This window comes from Oryctolagus cuniculus, chromosome 3 (assembly GCF_964237555.1).
Source record: "Oryctolagus cuniculus chromosome 3, mOryCun1.1, whole genome shotgun sequence".
In the NCBI taxonomy this organism is placed as follows: Eukaryota; Metazoa; Chordata; class Mammalia; order Lagomorpha; family Leporidae; genus Oryctolagus; species Oryctolagus cuniculus.
The window spans coordinates 63,906,204-63,924,503 of record NC_091434.1 but is presented as its reverse complement, the minus strand read 5'-3'; the positions used below and the strand labels follow the sequence as shown (position 1 = coordinate 63,924,503).

The 18,300-nt window shown below is 40.4% G+C and overlaps 1 protein-coding gene and 1 long non-coding RNA gene across 5 annotated transcripts; one reads left to right on the top strand and one right to left on the bottom strand.

Moving 5' to 3' along the window:
• Nucleotides 1-2,104: 2,104 nt before the first annotated feature.
• LOC138848973 (uncharacterized) lies at nt 2,105-3,568 on the bottom strand. Its single transcript, XR_011387231.1, has 2 exons — nt 3,432-3,568; nt 2,105-2,316 (listed from the first exon to the last, which is right to left on the bottom strand). It is a non-coding gene; the product is annotated as an uncharacterized lncRNA (long non-coding RNA).
• A 315-nt stretch (nt 3,569-3,883) lies between these two features.
• On the top strand, nt 3,884-13,549 carry HNRNPA3 (heterogeneous nuclear ribonucleoprotein A3). 4 transcript variants are annotated; one of them, XM_070070646.1, is made up of 11 exons: nt 3,884-4,113; nt 6,269-6,391; nt 6,479-6,625; nt 6,704-6,914; nt 7,244-7,336; nt 7,425-7,520; nt 7,611-7,691; nt 8,172-8,306; nt 9,046-9,168; nt 9,260-9,332; nt 12,075-13,549. In XM_070070646.1, exons 1-10 carry the CDS (start codon nt 4,108-4,110, stop codon nt 9,310-9,312), a joined length of 1,068 nt encoding a protein of 355 aa, XP_069926747.1. In that variant the 5' UTR covers nt 3,884-4,107; the 3' UTR covers nt 9,313-9,332; nt 12,075-13,549. The 4 variants fall into 4 exon arrangements, with proteins under 4 accessions (XP_069926747.1, XP_008257006.1, XP_017198439.1 ...); XM_008258784.4 differs by having other exon boundaries at nt 9,429-13,081; XM_017342950.3 differs by having other exon boundaries at nt 4,015-4,179.
• The last annotated feature ends 4,751 nt before the right edge of the window (nt 13,550-18,300 follow it).

The following is an 18,300-nucleotide window of genomic DNA, read 5'->3' as shown; positions in this document are numbered from 1 at the left end:
ATGCAAAACATAGGCTCACTGGAAACACTGTAACTTCAGGTTATGTATATATGAAACATAAATGAATTTTGGTTTTGGACTTGGGTCTTATCCCTAAGAGATCATATTATGTATATGCAAATATTCTTAGATCTGAAAAAAATCTGAAATCCATGAGAGACCAGCATTGTGGCTCAGCTGGGTAAACTGATGGCTACATCCCATATTGGAGTTCTGGTTTGAGTCCTTGTTGATCCACTTCTAACCCAGGAAAATGGTACTGTGCCTGCGAAGCAGCAGATGATGGGTCAGGTACTGGAGTCCCTGTCATCCACATGGGAGACCTGGATGGAATTTCTGGCTGTTTCTATCCCTTTGCAGCTAGTACTTTTTAATGATGTCCAGGCTAGCTATTGACAGGTATGCATGTTCTGAAAGCTAGAGTTTCAATGTTAAAATTTTGATATAAAAATATACTTTGAGATTTAAAATCCATTTGCATTATCACATGAAACCACATTTGTCAATAAAAGAAAAGGAAGAGTTGTTAGATTCTTTAAATATAATTACAATTGTAAATTTTGAATGGCTGTATAAAAAGGTTTTAAATATTTTATCACCCACTTATGTGATCAGAGTCTATCACTGAGAATGACTATTCATAATATGAGGAATTCATCATTAAAAAGTCTGGATTAGAAACTGTACTGTGGCGTAGCAGGTAAAGCCTCCACCTGTGGTGCTGGCATCCCAAATGGGTACCCATGTGAGACCCGGCTGCTCCACTTCCAATCCAGCTCTCTGCTGTGGCTGGGAAAGCAGTAGAAGATGGCTCAAGTCCTTGGGCCCCTGAACCCATGTGGGAGACCTGGAAGAGGCTCCTGGCCCAGCTCTGGTCATTGTGGCCATTTGGGGAGTGGACCAGTGGATGGAAGACCTTTCTCTCTCCTTCTCTTCCTCTGTCTCTCTGTAACTCTGCCTTTCAAATAAATAAATCTTAAAAAAAAATAAAGAAACTGCATAAAACCATTTTAACTATAACATTTAATACCCAAATATATTCACAGGAATCAGGTCTAGTTGATCAAATAAAAACATAATACGCTGGGGCCAGCGCTGTGGCGCAGCAGGTTAAAGCCCTGGCCTGAAACACCAGCATCCTATATGGGCACCGGTTCGAGACCCAGCTGCTCCACTTCTGATCTAGCTCTCTGCTATGGCCTGGGAAAGCAGTAGAAGATGGCCTAAGTCCTTGGGCCCCTGTAGCTGTGTGGGAGACCCAGAAGAAGTTCTTGGCTCCTGGCTTTGGATGGGTGCAGCTCCGGCCGTTGCGGCCAACTGGGAGTGAACCATCCGAAGGAAGACCTCTTTCTCCCTACCTCTCCTCCCTGTCTAACTCTGACTTTCAAATAAATAAAATAAATCTTAAAAAAAAAAAAAAGGAATGCTTTTATTTGAAACTTTTACACAAATTCAAGATTTAATATCTTTCCTAATACTCTGCATTTTTAAATCAAAACTACATACTTAAAAAATTTTTTTATATATATATTTATTTTGACAGATAGAGTTAGACCGTGGGAGAGAGAGACAGAGAGAAAGGGCTTCCTTCTGTTGGTTCACCCTCCAAACGGCCGCTACGGCTGGAGCTACGCTGATCTGAAGCCAGGAGCCAGGTGCTTCCTCCTGATCTCCCATGAGGGTGCAGGGGCTCAAGCACTTGGGCCATCCTCCACTGCCTTCCCGGGCCACAGCAGAGAGCTCGACTGGAAGAGGAGCAACCGGGACTAGAACCTGGCACCCATATGGGATGCTGGCGCTGCAGCCACAAGTGAGCAAGTGAGCCACAGCGCCAGCCTCATAAAAACTACACACTTTAAATAAAACATTGTTTTAGCCATCATTGGATATCATCAACAAATATTTTGTGGTTTACTCCAGTGTGCCACATATTAGCTGTCTCTCAGTCATGAAGTGAAAGCACTTGAGATACCCTAATATAGATCACAAAGTCTGTGTGACACCCATCCCACCCTAGGACTCTTACTCCCTTCTCAGCCAGCGCACTCTTTTCTCTCATTTCAGTGAGTCAATGGGGCAGATGTTGGGTATGCCCAGCAGTTAAGTTACCTGCATCCCATATCAGAGCTTCTAATTTGAGTATCAGCCCCTCAGCTTCTGATCCAGCTCCTTGCTAATGCACTCCCTGGGAGGAAGCAGGCTTAGGTCCTTGCATACCACTTGGGAGACCTGGATGGAGTTCAGGGATCCTGGGTTCAGGCTGGCCCAACCCTGGCTGCTGTGGGCATTTGGGGAGATCTCCCTTTGTCTCTCTGCCTAGAAAATGAAAATAAATAAATAAATACAAATTTAGAGAGGGTGAGCATGCGGAAGAGAGGGCTCTACACGCTGACAACATCCGAAGTTCAAGCCTTTGCTCTACCAGGCAACATCAAAGCTGTTGAGGGTAAACTTAGACAAGAACATACACAACAGCTAATGTCTAAAAGTCATGTATATTCAGAATAAATAACAAATCTGAATTAATCTTGGTGTTTTTTTTTTTACATACTCAGAATTGAAGGTATCAGGACTATCTCATGGTAATCCGACTAAAAAATTCTGGGTATACACAAATTCTTGGTATGCACTAAGGCTATAAATTTTTCTGGCTATCAAGAGCAGTTCATAAATAGACTAAGCAAGTTTGCTTGTGATAATGGCATCACAGCAACGGAGTGGCTAGTCTGGAAGGTTATTTCATCCAAGTTACATTATGGTCTAGGGACCGGTGTTTGTCCCCTGGGTGCACGTTTTCCAAATATGCCAGTCCTCTTTGTGCAATACTAGGTAATTATCATCGACAAATTGTTACTCTTTTGCATTCTCCTTTTGTAAATGCCAAGCGTCATCACTTCCCACCTGTTTAATCAGCTTTTCTTCAATTTAGGATATAAATTATTAGATTTCTAAGTTCCCAAGTGAGAGCCAGAGCGATTCTAAACAAGCTGGTCACAAAGGCTACTAAGTTAAAATACAAGGAATCCCCTACCTGGGAAAAAAGCCTTGTTAATTGTAGTCATCTTTGTATCAGCTAACTTTGCCTCAATATGGATTCTCATAGCATTAATTTATAGCTGCTACAGGGGTTGGAAAATCATCTAACCCCATGCCCACGTTCATCTGAAAAAGTAAGACTAAAGCTCAGTAAACCATTTAAAAATACTTGGCTAGGTCATCCTGCTCATTATACTTTACCATTAGAAACAGGTGATCATGTTAAAGTAAAAATTCCTCAGGAATATGCGGCCTACGTGGCGACTGTGCTTTTTTGGAAGTCTCAGCTCCTTAAATTCTGTTCCCTAGAGCAAGGCTTCAGCTCTGTCTACACCAGCTGGGAGAGCACTAGAAAACAACCCCGACATGTTTCTTGAGACCACTGAAGAGCTGACCTCACCAGTCCTGCCTGAGGGCGTTAAGGGCGCACGTTCAGTATTTCAGCTGCGTCTTGAGGCCTGTCCAGAGTGCCTACGATTCATACATGTCTGTGTCGCAGGGCTGTTCAGTACAGCTCTAGGAAATGGCTGTCGCAGGCACAAACATTGCTCCCTGGCATTCGGAAACCGGAGACCCGACAGGCCTTTCCTGCAACTGTAAATTACGATAGAAAGTGTGCTTTTATTTCACGCTGGGCAATGGAATGAATTCGGAAATGGAGACCGAGACCGAGAGGCATGCGTGGGGGAGGGGGAGAGAGGCCCGAGAAGAAAGGGAAAGGCCTTTCTCTTCAGCGAGCGCGGTCACGAGGCGTTCTCCCGTCGTGGGCGCTTGCCATTGGCCTAGCCCGCGCTGACGTCACGACAGCCGCTTGGGCGCGAACGGCGGCAAGGGCGGTGCTGCATTGGAGGTTGGCAAAGCGCGCGCGCTCCCGCGCCTCCGTTCTCCGGCGGCCAATCCGCTTGCTGGGTCCCTCTTCGCGCCCGCTTGGCCACGCCCCTCTTTTTCAGCTCGCCCCGCCTCCCGCCAAACCGGCGGCGCGCGGATAGCGCATCACGTGACGGCTGGCCCCGCCTCTTCCTCTCGGTCCCATATTGAACTCGAGTTGGAAGAGGCGAGTCCGGTCTCAAAATGGAGGTAAAACCGCCGCCCGGTCGCCCCCAGCCCGACTCCGGCCGTCGCCGCCGCCGCCGGGGGGAGGAGGTATTAGGGGGAGAGTGGGGGGTTGACGGGTAGTGGCCGGCGTGGGGGACCTGGCTCGGTGGGAGCGGGGAGGCCGGGTAGACCAGGGCGGCCGTCCCGCGCTCTGCGTTGAGACGAGCGGTGGGGGGGGGAGGGGAAGGCAGCGGGCGCCAGAGGCCGTTTCAGGGCCCTTCGCCCTCTTCGCTTTCGGCCGCACAGGGAGACCCCTTAGGAGTGGCGGCGGGGCTGGGGGAGGCTTTTGGGAAGGGAACCGGCCCGCTGGATGCGCGGCCTCCGGAGCGAGGCCGAGGGCGGCATGGCGGGCTTCGGCGGGAGCGGTTGGGAGGAGGCGGTGGGGGGAGGGGTGGGGACGAGCAGGCACATCCGGGCAAGTGAGCAGGCGGGCGTCGGCCACATTGACATTGATCCGCTGCCGCGTTACGAAATGGCGCATTGGCCCGCAATGGCCGCCGCCTCGCTGGGCCGCCGCGGAAGAGAGCGCGGGATTGGAGGGAAGCGGGAGGCGGCGGCCGGGCCGAAAATGGCGCAAACCGCCTCGCCGCTCGGGGCGTCGTGCTGCTTTTGAGGCCGGGCCGTGTGGTTCCTGCGCCAGCACCGAGCTGCTCGCTGAACAGTCGGCCCTTCTCCGGCCCGTTCTTCCTAACACCCATTTGAAATAACGAGATTTTTTTCAAAAGTTTGCCGATTAAAAACCTAGCCTAGCCCATTTTTGTTGTAGTACTCTGAGTTAACAATTATCGGGTCGTCGAGTGGGCGAAATACTTTGTTTTAAGGATTTCGGTGTAAATGCTAAGTAGGAACTTAAATCTCGATCTCTGTGTTTTCCCATTTTTGGAGTTGGCTTTCCTGGCGTTTTGTTTGAGCACTACAACCATTTTGAGATTTTTGTGTGTTTATGATAATTTTATGTGGAGTCTAATTTTTCTTCGATTTGGCGCACAATTAATCAGCCTTGAAGATGAATTAATGCTTTAGGCTGTTAATATTTTTCCTAGTCTATCGTACGTTACTGTTAACATTTCTCTTTAGCGGGCGCAGGAAGTCATTAGAAATTAAAGTACGCCTTTTTTGAGATGAATGGAATGTTAATGCATTAATTGGCAGTTGATACAATTTATTAAAGATACCTATGAAATTATAGGGTAATTTCAGGGCCATCGTAAGCTTTTATTTTTTAATTTCAGTTTCTGTTTTAACTGTGCTCTATTCGTCTAGCATGAGCATATACTTTACCTAATGTAACTTAGTTCAAATTGGCCAGGTTTTTGTGGTTCTAAAATCGGAGCTGGCGCTCCACATGGCAGTTCCTGGGTTCGATTTCCCTCTCCAGGCTTTAGTTTTGGACTGAAGTGGAGCCTAGGAAGCAGCCAGGATGGCTCAGTTGGGTTGCACCGCACACGTGGAAGGCATGGATAGTTGCTGGGAGACTTCCGGCTTTGGCTAGATCAGTTCCATTTCAGACTTGCAGGCATTGGGGAGCTATAACATGTGTGCCCTCTAGCACTTGCAGTTTGTTTTTCAAATAAAATGAATGTGTTGTATTTGGCATTGTTTACCATATTAAGTGCAGATAGGTAATTTTTGTAGCATACATCAGTTTGATTATAGTTATCTAATATTGGTCGACTTTGGGGGTCATGCGGGTTTATTCTACGAGTGTTTGTTGACTTAATGGACGCCGATGAATTTCTGTAAATTTGCCACTCAATACCTTACAGTTGTGTTTCTGTTTTGTAATTTAAAATTAAATGCTTATTGCAGTGGAGATGAAGTGTAAATGGCACTTGTGAAAACATTGTTTTTGCAACATTATTAGAAAAATGACTTCTCAATAGTAACTTCTAAAAGCCTCAGGCACAAATTTGTAACTTAAAATTTTTCTGGTATACTGTTTTGGGGGAGGGGGAAGTTATTTGAAACCCTACTTGTGATTTCCTTGGCAACCTTTTACTCCCTGAAACAGTTGAAATCCATTTTCTCCTTAAAAACTAGACAAATTGCTAGTGTGACGGGAGTTTTGATTCTTAGTTTAAGCTTTATCATTGGCCGTTTATTACTTGAAATAATTAAAACTGTTTTTTCTTCTCAGGGCCATGATCCAAAGGAACCAGAGCAGTTGAGGAAACTGTTTATTGGTGGTCTGAGCTTTGAAACTACGGATGATAGTTTGAGAGAACATTTTGAGAAATGGGGCACACTCACAGATTGTGTGGTAAGTTACTAAGGGAACAAGATTGGAGGGGGTAGAGAGAGGACTTGTGGAGATGGACTTCAGGGCCTTAAAATTTTTATTTTGTAGGTAATGAGAGACCCCCAAACGAAACGTTCCAGGGGCTTTGGTTTTGTGACTTACTCTTGTGTTGAAGAAGTGGATGCAGCAATGTGTGCTCGACCACACAAGGTTGATGGGCGTGTTGTGGAACCAAAGAGAGCTGTTTCTAGAGAGGTATCTTAATGCCGTATTGTGTAATGCATGAAATTGTAGTGTGTTTTTCTTTTTTGGCTTAACATAATTTGTTTGTAGGATTCGGTAAAGCCTGGTGCCCATCTGACAGTGAAGAAGATTTTTGTTGGTGGTATTAAAGAAGATACAGAGGAATATAATTTGAGAGACTACTTTGAGAAGTATGGCAAGATTGAAACCATAGAAGTTATGGAAGACAGGCAGAGTGGGAAAAAAAGAGGATTTGCTTTTGTAACTTTCGACGATCATGATACAGTTGATAAAATCGTTGGTAAGTAGCAATTTATCAGGACTTGAATGAAGAAGCAGAAGTGATTCTCTGTTTTGTTTTGAATGAAATATATTAAATTGCTTGTAATTTTGTGTTCAGTAGCATATAAAGTGTAACATTCACTTTCATAAAGTGTCTACACCTGTGTAACCAGCATCTGGATCAAGGAAAAGAACATTTACATCCCAGAACACTTCCTTCATTCACACTGCAAAGTTACTGCCTTCTTGATAATGTTTTATTGTGTTAAGTAATGACAAAGGATATCGTTATATATGCTTTTGTGAACATAAAATAACATTTTTTTGTTTTGATTAAAAAAAATTCAGTTCAGAAATACCACACTATTAATGGGCATAGTTGTGAAGTGAAAAAGGCCCTTTCTAAACAAGAGATGCAGTCTGCTGCTGGATCACCAAGAGGTGAGTAGAACCAAAAATAGATAAACAATAGATATGAGTGAGTGGTATTTGTAACATTTAAAAAATTTTTCCTTGCCTCTGTTAAAAGGCCGTGGAGGGGGATCTGGCAACTTTATGGGTCGTGGAGGAAACTTTGGAGGTGGTGGAGGTAATTTTGGCCGCGGTGGAAACTTTGGTGGAAGAGGTAGGATATTGTTTTCATTTTTGAGTAGAAGTGTGCCTAGAATTTAATGTTAAATTGAATGTATAATTTTAATTCCTACCTTTTCTCCAGGAGGCTATGGTGGTGGAGGTGGTGGCAGCAGAGGAAGTTATGGAGGAGGTGATGGTGGTTACAATGGTTTTGGAGGTGATGGTAAGTTTCTTAATTGATAGTTTAACTATTTTATACTGTGAAATTGTGAAGTATTTGAATCCTTGCAGTTTCAGTTGAAACTTGAGGATCTTGATAAGAGTATACTAAACTATTCCCATAGCATAAGCCTTTTTCCTCCCTAGAGCCTATAAAATAGCACTCATTTGTAGCCAACCAAATTGTGCTAGCAGTTGTGCTAAGGGTCTGAGATTATATTATTGTATTTTCTTCTGTAAAACAAAAAAATTGTGGTTTTTCTACTTTTTTATGGTTAATTCATTATAATCTTTTTTCTTTTTTTATTTTTTTCATTATAATTCTTGGAAGTCCAGGTTCTTGCTGTTCTTTTGATTGTATCTTACCAGGCTTTGCAGTGTTAGATAACTTGTTTGCATATTTGCCAGTGACTTAAATGTACCATGAAAATAGAAATCAGCAACTTGATCATTGATGTTTCTGTTGGCCTAAAATTTTTTGTAGGTGGCAACTATGGTGGTGGTCCTGGTTATAGCAGCAGAGGAGGCTATGGTGGTGGACCAGGATATGGAAACCAAGGTGGTGGATATGGTGGAGGAGGAGGATATGATGGTTACAATGAAGGAGGAAATTTTGGAGGTAGTCAGCTTTTACTTGTTTAAATGTTTAGTATTTTTTGTAGTTGCACTGATCACATTCTTGTTCTGTAATTGAAAATGTTATATTAGTGGCTAATTAAATTGAATTTCTTTGTAACTTTATTGGGTCTTCAGGAAACAGTGAAATATAACGAAGTTTATTTTCTGTATGAACAATTACTAGTATTACTAGTGTGTAGTACCTGTTTTGCACTTAAATAAAGTAGTTTTTGTGAATTTTTAATTCTTAAGTACTTTTAAACTGGACAAATTAAAACTAAATTGAGTACTCAAGAGTTGTTGAAATTAATAGGGTACTACCTGGAATCTAGGTTAACAGAAATAGTTCGTCAATGCACAGATGTACTTTATTAAATGATGAGGCTTTTCTTAATGGTTTAAAACAATGCTTCAGAATCGGTACATTGAACACTAAAAATAGTTATGAGGAGTGTGTGTGTGTGTAAGAGTACTTTAAGTACATAGCATCTCATAAAAAATACAGGGTTCCTCTAATATCCTGGCCTCTATACCTATAAGGATGGATTTTGGGTCTGATGGGGGCTTTGAATTTGGAGTAGAGGGAGTTGGGTACTTGTATAAAATCTGTTTTTAAAGAGCTGCCTTTATGTGTGGTAAAGCATGATGCCACTATGATTTTCAAAAGGTAATTATGTGTGTTAAAATGCAGAAATAATTACTATGTGTATAAACCACAAATAAAACCTTTGTGATTTCAGGTAACTATGGTGGTGGTGGAAACTACAATGATTTTGGTAATTATAGTGGACAACAGCAATCAAATTACGGACCCATGAAAGGGGGCAGTTTTGGTGGAAGAAGCTCGGGCAGTCCCTATGGTGGTAAGTAATTTTTTTTTTTCGTGGAAATTGTTTAGATACTTTTTAATTAAAAAAAAATCATGTATATTCAATTGTACATGGTTATTTCCAGGTGGTTATGGATCTGGTGGTGGAAGTGGTGGATATGGTAGCAGAAGGTTCTAAAAAAAAAAAAACAGAAAAGGGTAGGTATCTTTTAATTTAATTTTTTTAATGATGATGATAATATGTGGAAATGTTCACTGAGTGTAATAATTTTTTTATCCTGTATTATTCAACAGGCTACAGTTCTTAGCAGGAGAGAGAGCGAGGAGTTGTCAGGAAAGCTGCAGGTTACTTTGAGACAGTCGTCCCAAATGCATTAGAGGAACTGTAAAAATCTGCCACAGAAGGAACGATGATCCATAGTCAGAAAAGTTACTGCAGCTTAAACAGGAAACCCTTCTTGTTCAGGACTGTCATAGCCACAGTTTGCAAAAAGTGCAGCTATTGATTAATGCAATGTAGTGTCAATTAGATGTACATTCCTGAGGTCTTTTATCTGTTGTAGCTTTGTCTTTTCTTTTTCTTTTCATTACATCAGGTATATTGCCCTGTAAATTGTGGTAGTGGTACCAGGAATAAAAAATTAAGGAATTTTTAACTTTTCAATATTTGTGTAGTTCAGTTTTTCTACATTTTAGTACAGAAACTTTAACACAATGCAGTTTCGAAGGTGTTTCCTTGTGAGTTAACAAGTAAAGAAGATCATTGTTAATTACTATTTTGTATGAATTTTGCTAAAGTTAACTGTAAAGAAACACCTACTGACTTGCGGGTTAAGGGGAATCTATTCTCCCCATTTCCAAACCATGATATGAATGGGCACTGACATGTGGAGAGAATAGATATTTGTATGTTTGCAATGTCTGTTTTAGATAAATAGGATTGGGTATTTAAATTAGCATATTTGTGAATTTAATAGCGTTAAGATTACCTTCAAATGAAAAAATCTCAAAATTCCTATTTGGTTTTGTGCATTTTCTTTCAAATTGTAATCTTATGATTTTAGTGTGTTAGATTTGCTGAGTCCTAGCTGTGTTTAGAACATCTCCATTCTACATTTACCTTGGTCACATTTGAACTGCTGCCATAGTTTTTGGGTATAAAAGAATGTCTACCGCCCTCTTCAAATTCTGGGAAGGGAGGATAGTGGGTGTTTTCCCACTCCTACCTTAAAAACCATTCTTAAACACTTCAAAATATAGGACCACTAAGCTTGCTATATCTGAGCATATTAGTTGGGTACCTTTATTTTTAAAGCACAAGAGGCCCATAAATCTTATTATTTTCCATGGTTTACTTTTTTTGTTGGTTACAAGCTCTCAGCAAGAGAATAAAATTCATGTATTATTGAACCTTTAACTGGCTGGCATGCTTTCCTGTCTGTACCCTATACATTTTGCTGGGTGAAACCAAGCAAAATACAGTCTAGGTATACTTGTCCAAAATAACCTACTGCAGCAGAAATGTAGCATAGTTGCTTAGTACAAGCTTCTCTTCTTGGAGCCCTGAATTGAAATTTGAGTAGTGGGAATTCCCAAAGAAGACACTGTTTCATCTTGTGTACCCTTTCACCTAAATAATGTTGGTGTTGGTTCTGTGTTTGGAAAACTGGTTGAGAAGAGTTTTAGATAATACGATCATATATATAAAAACAAATGTCTACTGTTTTGCGCCAGCTAGTGCTTACACTTTTCACTCAAGCCCTAAGAATGTGCCCTGCTGTTACTTTCTTTGGCAGTTGAACGTTGAATTTGAGATGATTATTTTTTTTTGTTTTAAGAAGTACTAAGCAAAAAAAAGCAATAAAAAGGGGAATGGGGCGTGCTAGTGTTTGAATATGCTCTCTTGTTGCTCTAATTTTGTGCCTCTGTGCATTAATATCTGGATGCATGCAATGCCAGCATGGGAATCGGTCTCCACAGATAATGCAGTTTTCCAGAAACACTCACAAACCAATAAATGTAACACACAACATTCCATTTGTTAATGGGCATATGTGAATAAGCAGTGGAGAAAAAGGCTAATATTAGAAAATGGTTTAAGTCTTTCAAACTTCAAGTGTGGTTATATAAATGGACACTGTCAATGTTTATAAACTTGGGTACCTGGTCAAAATGCTTGGGAAACATTTTATTAAAATCGAGCTAAATTGTCTCAAGTTCTTTTATTCATACAATAAAGGTTGAAAATGGGGGAGATGGACATTTCCTGTTTTTATGTTTGTAAAACTGTTTGACACAACCTTGACAGTATCCTTTAATGGCATATGAGGTTAATTGTACTATTAACCAACTTTCTGTGTTCTGGAACTAGTTTGAGTGAAAATTTTTTCAGTAAGTTGATGTTTGCAACCTATAAGCAGGTGAAGTCTGTGTATGTGACCTGTTTATAAGTTGTATTAGCTTAGCTCTTGCGAACAGTGTGGAAAAGTAAGCCATGAGGAGAGCGATTTAACCAGCTTTAAAGGACCTAAGATGTACTATTTAAGCACAGTGTGGATCAAAGGAAACTCCCTAAGACAGGACTTCAGCAGCCTTTTGAGTATGGACAAGTCAGCATAAATAAAGAATGACAAGGCAGCAGCAAGAGCTTCAACTACAGAGAAGTGGAGGCATAAGATACTATGATGATAGTGAGCAACTTTCCAAAAGCTAGTTAAATCTGCTTATTACAACTGAAATATCGAAGAAAGTCTAGCAGGAAGGAGCTCTTCGCCTTTTGGAACATCAATGAGAGATAGTTGCCACAGTTGCTAGGTCTAGCACTTAGACCTGCAAGGAAGGGCAATAAGCATTAGGTAAGGCTTGAATTTGATTTTTTTTTCACTAATTAAAGAGTAATTTTTTGTAAAGCAAGGTAAGAGTAATCTTTCTGATTTACAGGTTGAATGAGAACCCTACTTGCCTAAATGAGGAATGTCTTTCCTACCATCTTAAATACGAAGGTTTCTGGCTGGGTAAGGTTGGTAGCTCACAGTAAACCTGACACCATTTATTTCCCTACAAATTTATATTAGAAACTTAAACTTTGCCCCCCCATTTAGTAGGTCCGTTGGCAAAATTTTCTGTTAAATTATCTTGGTACCATGTCCAGTATATTTTAAACATTAGATATTTTAAAATTCCCCTGCAATAGCCAGAAGTATTCACCTTAGGTTAGATGTGGCCCTTTTTCATATATACAATTCTTAGTATCTGTAGCATGAAGTCAATTTTTAGAGAAAGAATAAGCTCAACTTTAAATGAAAGTAGTTTATGTAATAAGCATGACTTACATAGAGACACATAAAACTAATCTTCATGCCAGGAACAGCTCTTTCAAATGAATCTTCAAAACTCAGATGATACAGATATAAAAATAGGCTCCGGTTAAGTGGCTCACACTCATCCATGAGTACTCATAAAATTCAGGGAATTTTTGGTTCTCATTTTGGTTATCTTGTAACTAGAAGTAGTGGAGGTCTGATTACACTGATGTTCCTTTTTTCAAAAGATCTTTTCCCAAAGAATAATTACTCGTTACTCTTCAGTTGCTGATCCTAAAGGGCTATTTTTACTGCCCTAAAAGTTTAATAGTGGCATTTTTTTTATTTACAAGTAACTTTTCGGGGATACACTCAGTAGGAATTAGTCTGCAACTTAAATACGTTTTCTATGTGAGTAGTCTTTGCCAGTCTGTTCCCAAAAGTGGATGACTCTGTGTAAATCAGGACTCAGTTTCGACACATTACTGGAATGAAGTGTTAAATGAGGTAACAGTCCTTTCATGATGAATTTTTCACAACATGGTTTTACTGCATCAAATTTCTGAAGATAACAAAACTTATCTTTTTAAAGGCATTGCTCTTCCCAGTCCATTGCATTTATGAAATAAAATTATTTTATTAAAACATGTTCCATTGTCATTTCTGATAAGTACCATGTTCTCAAGTTGTAGTACCAAAAAAAGTGGGAAATGAAATTTCTAGGTTACTGATTCTAGTGCATTTCTTAAAAAGCTGACTTTATGCTCATATCCTATAAGACTATTTGTATGGTAAAATAAAGTCCATTTGTTAAATCTCCATAATTGAATTCGGTTTGGTTTTTAAGAGTTCCATTGTGTTGCAATTTGAAACATTTCTGATGACAGTATTGAGAGTTCTGGTAATTGATTTCACAAAGCAGTGAACAAGCATGCAAATGTGTTGGTAATACAAGAGTTATTAAGCCTACCTAATAATTGAAATTACTTCTAAAACTTTGGTTATGTTCTGATTTTTAAGATTTTCAGGTGGTCTGTAATGGATCAAATGTTTCATTTGTAGTATAACGAAATGTTTACAGAAAGAACTTTTTCATTAAAATATTTTTAGAAATGTGTGTGTGGTTTTGTTGCTTCAGTGTTGATACATGTGTGGATGTGAGTCTTTACATGGGTTATCTTAAAAATGCAGAGTCCGTTAAGTGGGAAATCAGCCATGGGAAAAGTTAAGCAAGAAGCTAGCATCACAGTATATTGCTTTTCAAGGATGTAAGTCTTGGGTGGAGTACATGAGCTACCTAGTGATACAAGGTTCTGAACTTCACAGAAAAGTCAAGGCATTTAGGCCAGTAGGTTAGTAAGAAGGAACACGTATAACTGCTAAAATGAAAAGGGATTGCACATATTGGAAGTATGGTTAGACTTGGGAGTTGATTGTTTTCATGGTGAGGGTGAGTTGGGAGAAGCTGCCTTCATAAAATCCACCTGAAAAGGTTTGGTGATAGTTCCTGACTTGCAGTGTGTATGTATTTGGATTTCAAGCCACAAGAGTGAATTTTCCCAATTAAGTGTAGTGCTTGGTAAGTTGAAGCTAGGTGAAGGTTTTGGCTAGTTTACCAATAAAGTTACAACATTTTGCTGTCACTAGTTTTATAGATGCACTGCACTTACATTCAGGTGATCATTAGGAATTGTATTTTATCAGTTTGATTTTTGAGCCCTGGAAACATTTCTTATGCTCTTAATTTTGAAATTATTAAAAGGCTGAACATTTAGGAAGCATTGCATCTCCCATGTAGCAGAGATGAGTGCTTTCATTTGCAAAGATGGGATCCTGTTAACATGGGTTGGTTAACTATAGATTATACAATGTTAACGGGGAAAGCAGTAGGTAATGCCATTTACCGCATTTTCAAGTATGGTAATATTAGGTAACAATAGAGATCATGGAGTGGAAGGGCACAGCGGGTTAAGCACTGTGGTTCCTGCGTTGTGTCAAAGCACTAGTTCAAGTCCTTGCTACTCCACTTCCATTCCAGCTCCCTGCTAATGTGTCCTTGCCAGCCACATGAGACCTGGATGGAGATCCTCCTGGCTGCTGCCTTTCGCTTGCCCATGTTGCAGCCCCAGCTGTTGGAATCTTCTAGGCAGTGAAAAGATGTGTATTTCCCTTCCTGTCACCCTTTCAACTATGTCACAGCCCTGGAAGCTAGGAAGTAGGAAATTGCCCATACTGATTGATAGTAAATGATGTTATGCACGAGGGTGTTGATCTTTAATAGTGTTTTAGTACATTCACAGTGCAAAACCATTATGTTTAATAAAGGGCCAGTAATGAGTGAAATACATGTACATTTATGTCACAGTACAGGTAGTTTTGTATTCCATGTTACGTATACGTCCCTTAACATCAAAAGATTTCTAGTAAGTTGGGTATGAGGATCTAGGAAAATGTAAGGTTTCTTTTTTTTTTTTTAACTTTTATTTAATGAATATAAATTTCCAAAGTATGATTTATGGGTTACAATGGCTTCCCCCACATACCGTCCCTCCCACCCACAACCCTCCCCTTTCCCACTCCCTCTCCCCTTCCATTCACATCAAGATTCATTTTCGATTATCTTAATATACAGAAGATCAGCTTAGTATACATTAAGTAAGGATTTCAACAGTTTGCTCCCACACAGAAACATAAAGTGAAAAATAATAGATGATTTTTTTAAAATGATGATGAAATCAGATCAGACCTATTATATTTAATCCCAGTGAGAGTCAAGTTGGGAGTTGATAATTTCCTTTTTTTTTTTTTTTTTTTTTTTACAGAGGATCAGTTTAGTATACATTAAGTAAAGATTTCAACAGTTTGCACCCACATAGAAACATCAAGTGAAATATATTGTTTGAGTACTTGTTATAGCATTAAATCTCAATACACAGCATATTAAGGACAGAGATCCTACATGAGGAGTAAGTGCACAGTGACTCCTGTTGTTGACTTTACCAATTGACACTCCTGTCTATGGCATCATTAGTCTCCCTATGCTCCAGTCATGAGTTTCCAAGGCTATGGAAGCCCTCTGAGTTCTCCGACTCTTATCTTGTTTAGACAAGGTCATAGTCAAAGTGGAGGTTCTCTCCTCCCTTCAGAGAAAGGTACCTCCTTCTTTGAAGACCTGTTCTTTCCACTGGGATCTCACTCGCAGAGATCTTTTGCCAGAGTGTCTTGGCTTTCCATGCCTGAAATACTCTCATGGGCTTTTCAGCCAGATCCGAATGCCTTTAGGGCTGATTCTGAGGCCGGAGTGCTATTTAGGACATCTGCCATTCTATGAGTCTGCTGAGTATCTCACTTCCCATGTTGGATCACTCTCCCCTTTATTTATTCCATTGGTTAGTGTTAGCAGGTACTAGACTTGTTTATGTGCTCCCTTTGACTCTTAGTCCTTTCATTATGATCAATTGTGAACTGAAATTGATCACTTGGACTAGTGAGATGGCATTGGTACATGCCACCTTGATGGGATTGAATTGGAATCCCCTGGTATGTTTCTAACTCTACCATTTGGGGCAAGTCAGCTTGAGCATGTCCCAAATTATGCATCTCTTCCCTCTCTTATTCCCACTCTTATGTTTAACAGGGATCACATTTCAGTTAATTTTTAACACTTAAGAATAACTGTGTATTAATTACAGAATTAAACCAGTCATAGTAAGTAAATTTAAGGTTTCTAATTCTTAGGTTTTGCCTTAGTTTTGTGAGGTTGGACAAGTTCCTTGGTAATTCCCAAGATCCATGCTCCCCATTGGCAGTTGAAATGTCAGCAGTTCCTTCTAAAATGTTTTTATATGCATAAACAGTATATTGGGAAATTTGTCAGAATTCTGTCACAGTAATGCATGCTTTAACATTTGGGTCTCACTTTAAAGCTGTGACAAATATTTTCAGGTATGCAACCATCTGGATAAAATTGTGATGTTAAATTAATGTCACAAGCACTGAATATTAGTTGGTTGCCTGAAATACTGGAGGAGAGTGCTGAGTTTCATTAAATAGTAGCAAAAATAATTTTCCTCATCAAAATTCTTAACCAATTAAGAACTGTTTTTACCTAATTTTATGTAAAATAGAGCCTATACGTATCGTCAGTGAGTCTGCAGGTTAAATGTGATAATGAACTTGGAAGTTTAACCTAGTGCCAGCGTCATGGTATCTATATAGTCTTTGTGGTTGTAGTGATGTTTATTGTCTTAGGAGTATCCTGAAGCATATGTCAAATTAATAGATGGGAGAAATATGCCAAGATTAGAGGGTTTGTCTCAGAATTATGCTTTTCTCCCCAGTTCTCAAGTATTAACATCCAATGGAAATTGAAGCTTGTGATAAAGATCCTTGAAATGGGAATAATTTTGTATATGCTTTGTGGACTAATCACAGAAATGTGGGTATGATAAGTACATCTGAGCTGCTTCCTTCCCCTCAAAAACAGGCTTGAGAAAATGGGTTTTAATGCAAGCACTGTCTTGCAGTTAAAAGATTTCTAGTATAGGGGCCTGTGTTGTGCTGTGAGGAATCCCTGGTTCTGATCCTGGCTGCTCCCTCTTCCAGTCTAGGTCCTTGCTGATGCACCTGGGAGAGCAGCAAAGATGGTCCATGTACTTGGACCCCTGCACCCGTGTAGGATACCAGGATTGAGTTTGGCTCCTGGCTTCAGCCTGGTCCATTCCCACCTGACAGATGCTGCCACTGGAAGAGTGAAACAGTGGATGAAAGACCTCTCCCTGCCTCTCAAATTGACGTTCATACCCACCTCACTGTTTTGCTCGATAGGGTTGCTGCCAAGATTCTTGCCACTCCTACTCTCACTTTTGTCCTTTTATTCATGATGTCCTGAGGTTGGAAAACTATAAATCACTACCTTTTATTTGAAAGGCTGAGTGACAGAGGGAGACACATCTTCCATCTGCTGATTCTACACCCCCCCCTCCCCCCATGGCAACAGTAGGGGCTGGGTCAGGCCAAAGCCAGAAAACGGAACTCCATCCAGGTCTTAAGGGGAGCAGCAGGGACCCAACCACTTGGGCCATTTGCTGCTGTTTTCCCAGGTGCATTAGCAGAAAGCCGGATTGTTAACTGGAACAGCTAGACCTGGAACTGAGCTCTGATAATGGGATAACAGCGGCATAGTGGGCACCTGAACCCACTGGAACACCAATGCTGGGATTTGGAAGGAATTGACATGAACAGAAAAATACTCAGGACACAGTCTTTGCACCGGAATCGCTGAAACCATTCATCCAACTCATCTTCAACTGAGCTTTCCAGTCATCTAAAATTCTTTTAAGCTGATTTGAGTAGTTTCTTTTTACTTGTAACCACAATAATCTAATACAAGACTGAAGAAAGCTGACATACCATTACTATAAGCTAGACACAGTATTTTCTGAGGAGTTGAGTTGTTCAGCACACTGTTAGCAGGTAAGGAACCAGACCTAAGAGTGCACGGGTGAGTTACTGGAGGTCAGTGTAGGAATTGACAGCAGCAAGCCCAAGTAGTCTCGTTCCAGGGCTGGTGGACCTCTATATTGCTCCTGGTGAACTATTAGGATTCAAGTGAATTATTTACATGTGATACTTACTGTAAACACACATACTTAAGACGCTTAGGTGAAGCAGTGAATTAATGCCATGAATGGTTTATTGGAAAACAAATTTCCCAAGGATTTTGAGAGGTCTGTTTTTGTTCCTTCAGTATGTCTGATCTCTGTCCAGACAGGAGAACTCATTTTTCCATCTCCATCCATCTCCTCTATCCCTGGGCACCTCAATAATTGACATTCAAGTCCCTGACACTATTTCTATCCCAT